The sequence below is a fragment of the Phoca vitulina genome, unplaced genomic scaffold (assembly GCF_004348235.1).
Source record: "Phoca vitulina isolate PV1807 unplaced genomic scaffold, GSC_HSeal_1.0 scaffold39, whole genome shotgun sequence".
Taxonomy (NCBI): domain Eukaryota; kingdom Metazoa; phylum Chordata; class Mammalia; order Carnivora; family Phocidae; genus Phoca; species Phoca vitulina.
Window position 1 is genome coordinate 15,701,917 of NW_022589742.1, and position 5,009 is coordinate 15,706,925.

Sequence of the window (5,009 nt, forward strand, 5' to 3'; positions counted from 1 at the left end):
CTTCTCTCCATCAGGCCTGATCGCGGTGTTGACGTTGGCCACATCAGTGTCATAGAGCTTCTTCCCAGCCTGTTTGATGGGGTGCTTGTTGGCCTTGACACCCACAGTGAACACAAGTGTGGTGCTGTCTTCTATTTTCTTCATGGCTGACTCGGTAGTTGGAGGAACTTGATGATGGCATAGTGGTCAGGCTTGTTTCTCCTGGGGGTGCTCTTTTGAGGATATTTGGGCTGCCTTCAGAGACACAGTGTCTTGGGCCGTTAGAAGGTAGCTGATGTGTGGATTTTTTTTGTGTGTGTGACTGTGGACGCCTTTCAGCCCCACTTTCTTGGCCTTCAATGCTTTGGCTTTGGCTTTGGCTTTGGGAGGGGCTGGGGCTTCCTTCTTCGCCTTTGGCACCATCTTCGTGAAAAAAAGGAGGAGGCACTTCTTTTTTTAAGATTTTATTTATTTGACAGAGAGAGAGACAGCGAGAGAGGGAACACAAGCAGGGGGAGCAGCAGGCAGAGGTCTCAGAGAAGCAGGCTCCCTGCTGAGCAAGGAGCCCCATGCGGGACTCGATCCCAGGACCCTGGGATCATGACCTGAGCCGAAGGCAGACGCTTAACGACTGAGCCACCCAGGCACCCCAGGAGGAGACACTTTCTCTCTTTTTTTTTTTTTTTTATTTTTTATTGTTATGTTAATCCCCATACATTACATCATTAGTTTTAGATATAGTGTTCCATGATTCATTGTTTGTGCATAACACCCAGTGCTCCATGCAGAACATGCCCTCCTCAATACCCATCACCAGGCTAATCCATCCTCCCACCCCCCTCCCCTCTAGAACCCTCAGTTTGTTTTTCAGAGTCCATCGTCTCTCATGGTTCTTCTCCCCCTCCGATTCCCCCCCTTCATTCTTCCCCTCCTGCTACATTCTTCTTCTTTTTTTCTTTCTTAACATATATTGCATTATTTGTTTCAGAGGTACAGATCTAAGATTCAACAGTCTTGCACAATTCACAGCGCTTACCAGAACACATACCCTCCCCAGTGTCCATCACCCAGTCACCCCATCCCTCCCACCCCACCCCCCACTCCAGCAACCCTCAGTTTGTTTCCTGAGATTAAGAATAGGAGGAGACACTTTCTTAAGGACTGATTTCTCAGGAAAAGGGACAGGCCCGGGGTCTCAGGGCCATGCTGGGTCACAAACTGGAGGCAGACTACACAGCTTGGCCCAGGGTGATCCCTCCTCTGCCCGTGAGGGGATTTGAATTTCATCGGGAGCAAGAGGGTCATTTCACTCCTCCAGGGTCCCTGTGACTTCTCACTGGTATGCCCCTCTTGGTCTGGGCTACCCGTATGACCATCTCTGCAAACCATCCATGAGAGAGGATAGAAGTGAACTTTGGGGCCTTGGCTTTTTTTTTTTTTTTTTTTTTTTTAATGCCTGGCAAGACTTACCTACAAGCATTTTCTCCCATCTGACCTCCCAAATTCTCCTTTTTCAAAGCCAAGTTCAAGCCTGATCTTTCCTATGAAAACTTCCCTGACTCCCCCTTCCCACTGTCATGCCTGCTGATCTTTTAATAATAACTATAACCAACATCGATTGTATACCATGACGCACAAAGCCCTCCAGTAGCTCATATTTCTTGTGTGGTATCTCATCTGATCCTCCTACATCCCGAGGGAGGTGTTATCATCCCTACTTTACACCCAGGGAAACCAAGGTTCAGAGAGGGGAAGCAATCTACCCAAAGTCCCATAGCTCGTACGGGGCAAAGCTGGAACCCAGGCCTATCAGATTCAAAGACCCCTGCTATAACCAGTACTCTCTCCTGCTCCTGACAGCTCAGCCTCCATTACCATATGTTTTGAATTGCTCCCCAATCCCCATAAGCTCTTGAGGGTAGGGACAGTTTCTTCTAACTGGTTAATAATTAGCCTTTCTCTTTTGACCTGCACTTTACAGGTTATATAGGGCTTCTACATACTTGGTGTCATCGGATCTTTACTACATTCCTGAGACATCTGTGTTATCCTCAGTTTACAGATGAAGAGACAGAGGCTGGGATAGGTCCATGAGTTGCGCAAGGCCGCATCCAATGAATGACGACCAGTTGCTCTTTTTGCTACCCCAAGGCGCCTCTCACTTGCAAATTGGGCACCAGCTAATCCCTTCCTCCTCCCCTGGCACGATGGTGTTCTAAGCCTCATTTCTGCCCAGTTGAAAATAGCTGGGGTCAATAAAGGGCCTCATTTTATCTCTGATCCTTGGGAGCCGGAGCCGAGGCATACAGAGTTATGCAGTTGACTTTCAGCAGGATGTGAGTGGGACTTCTCCTGTAGGCCTAGAATGGGTTACTAGGGCCTAAAGCTGAGGTCAAATGTCAGATGAGAACTGCTAAGGGACTTCCAGCAGTGGGGGTCCACCACTCCACTTCTCCCAATCCCCTCCCCTCCCCGTCTATGTAAGCAGAAAGGGGGGGCATCATTGGGATCAGGAAACTTTGGACTGGTGCTGTAGCTTCTCCCTCCCGCAGACCCCCAACCAGCTAAGGGGGTTCCAAGAGAAAGCCATTAAGATTGGGGGGCCAGTGAGGAGAGGAGAATGGCATCTCATTCCTGGTGGGACATCTGCTTGCATGGCAGACTCGTGGCACTTTCCTCAGGTCAAGTGGTTGCCTCAGAAGGTAGTGAGGTTTGAGCTGTTTTACCTTATACTACCCAAGAGGACTGGCCACTGGGCGAGGGGACCCTGGGAGCAGCAGGGGTGTATAAGTGTGTAAGGCATGAGGGCAGGGGGCTTGGTTGGAAGAAGTAGTGACTGAATAGCTTCTCCCACCTCAGGGAACTTTGAAGTGGGGAGGCCTCCAGACCCCTCCCAAGTTGGGGATAGTGACTGAAGAAAAAGAAAATCATTGTACGTCTGTAGCCCCTCGAGTTAAGACTACGATGAACCAGTTACACAGCGTGGAACACTATCCCTGAGTACCTGCCATCCATCAGACCTGCCTTCAAAGAGCTCCTGCAGCCCCTGCCTCCTTGTGGCCTCTCTGGGGTCAGGCTGGCCTGGCAGCCGGATGGAGAACAAGGTCTCAGTTTTCAGTGCTGTGCCCAGGGCCAGGGCCGGGGCGAGGCAGGTGAGGCGCCCAGGGCGCGAATTGTCAGGAGGCGCTCACTGTCAGGTGCTGACCCTGCACTTACCTGGGCCCTGCAGTGGGTGAGCGCCTCCCTAAATCCTGCACCCTAGGCACCTCACCCGCCTCACCTTCATCCCAGTCCTGTTTGCAGCTGCGGGGCCTGGGCCGGGCCCAGGGTTTCCCTGGGATTCGCAGAACCTTTCAGGTCCACGAAGATATTCTAGGCTTGGGTACTGAGGATCTAGGGATCTGGAGCTAGCAGGGCAGCCAACTCTGACTGAGCTGGGCAGGCCCAGAACAGACCGGCTTTCCCACAGGGGAAAAGGGGGAGGGGGAAGCGCCAAGGAGGCAGCTTTCTGTACCACTCCCCAACAAGCCAAACAAAACTAAGGTAATTCTGCCCCCTGGTGTCCCCTTCTGTCACTGCTGTCACTGCCAGTGGTCCATCAAGATTTCAGGAGATTTAGAATCACTTACGTTCATTCATTCAACCATTCATTCGTGCCTCACGCATTTATTGAGTGCCCCACTCTGGGCCAAGTGCTGTGCCGTACACTGTGGGTACAAATATGGATAGTACAGAAACCCCTCCTTGCAGGGTGCTGTAGTCTAGTGGGGCAGACAGACACACCAAGAGATCATCTTGATGCATTTATTTATTTATTTATTTTTTATAGCACAACTTTTATATTTCAAATGGACAAAAAATTAGTATCGTTTACAGTATCTTAAGATAAATTGCCTTTGAATGGGAGCTTCCTTTCCAGTACTTTGAGGTCTACAAGATGTAACTAGAAAATGTACTCCTGTGGAAAATGCTTTAATCGAATGGGGGGGGGAGGGCCTGTGGTTTCTCTTTTTGATTAATTGCTGTAACACTGTCCTTCGGGCGGCTGAGGGAGTTTCATGTTTTCTTTAGACATCGTTAGGCGCCGGACCTCTTGCAGGACAACTTTGATGCTATATGAATTCTGCCATTTTGCTAGCACTGATATGGCTCTTGGGTCCACCACTCCATTAGAACTATTAATTCCATTCATATTAATTTTTGTTACAAATCTTACAAAGAGAGGTCCTTCTGGGTATTTAGGTCCACATTCTATTTTAAGGCTGTATATTTGGTTTTCATAAATTGTCCGAGCCCGTGGTGGCTGCCATCTTGCGTCGCTGTCGCTGGAAATCATCTTGATGCATTTAAATAAGTGCTCTGTTCAGGGTCGTTATGTGGCACAAAGAGGGACTGCTTGGCTTAGGGGAGGCAGGGGACATGGCAGGAAGAGCTTGGCGAGAAGAGGTGGGGGTTGAGTTTGCTGACTGACTTTGAGTTCTTTAGGTGGCTGAGGGAAAGGCCTTCTGGACAGAGATGGGTATATGTGAAGGCAGGGTCACATGTAAGGACTATAGAATGTTTCATTTGCTGCAGCCGTAGTGTGCATTTGGAGGGCCAGCAGGAGACAAAGTTAAGAGCTGGCTGGTGGTCAGGCCTCCGAGGGCCTTGTGTGCCACACGGAAGGCTTCAACCTGATCCCTAAGTGATCAGGAATCCTTGAAAGGCTTTGAGCAGTGTAGTGACATTGTTAGATTTGAATTTTTGCGAGTTTATTCTGGCTGCTTCGTAGAGAATGGGTTGTAGAAGTGTAAGGCTGGGGAGGCTCTTGGGAGGGTTGCCAGATGTAGAAACAAAAGAAAACAGGATGCCCACTGAAATTGGCATTTCAGATAGACAACAAGTTTTAGTGTAAGTCTAGCCCAAATATTGTATGGGCTATACTAAAATTTATTCTTTATGCATTCAAAATTCAAATTTAACTGGGCATCCCATATCTTATCTGGCAACCTTAGCTTAGAGCCATCAAGGAGAGATGATGGAGGCTTGGA

The 5,009-nt window shown here is 49.2% G+C and overlaps 1 protein-coding gene across 1 annotated transcript; it reads right to left on the reverse strand.

The window, feature by feature from the left end:
- Positions 1–3,994: 3,994 nt before the first annotated feature.
- On the reverse strand, positions 3,995–4,315 carry LOC116647122 (ubiquitin-conjugating enzyme E2 variant 1-like). Its single transcript, XM_032428247.1, has one exon. It carries the CDS (start codon positions 4,313–4,315, stop codon positions 3,995–3,997), a length of 321 nt encoding a protein of 106 aa, XP_032284138.1.
- Between the last annotated feature and the right edge of the window lie 694 nt (positions 4,316–5,009).

What these genes read in the sequence shown, in the direction of transcription:
- LOC116647122 (XM_032428247.1), bottom strand. Translation starts at nt 4,315, where the DNA reads ATGATTTCCAGCGACAGCGACGCAAGATGGCAGCCACCACGGGCTCGG.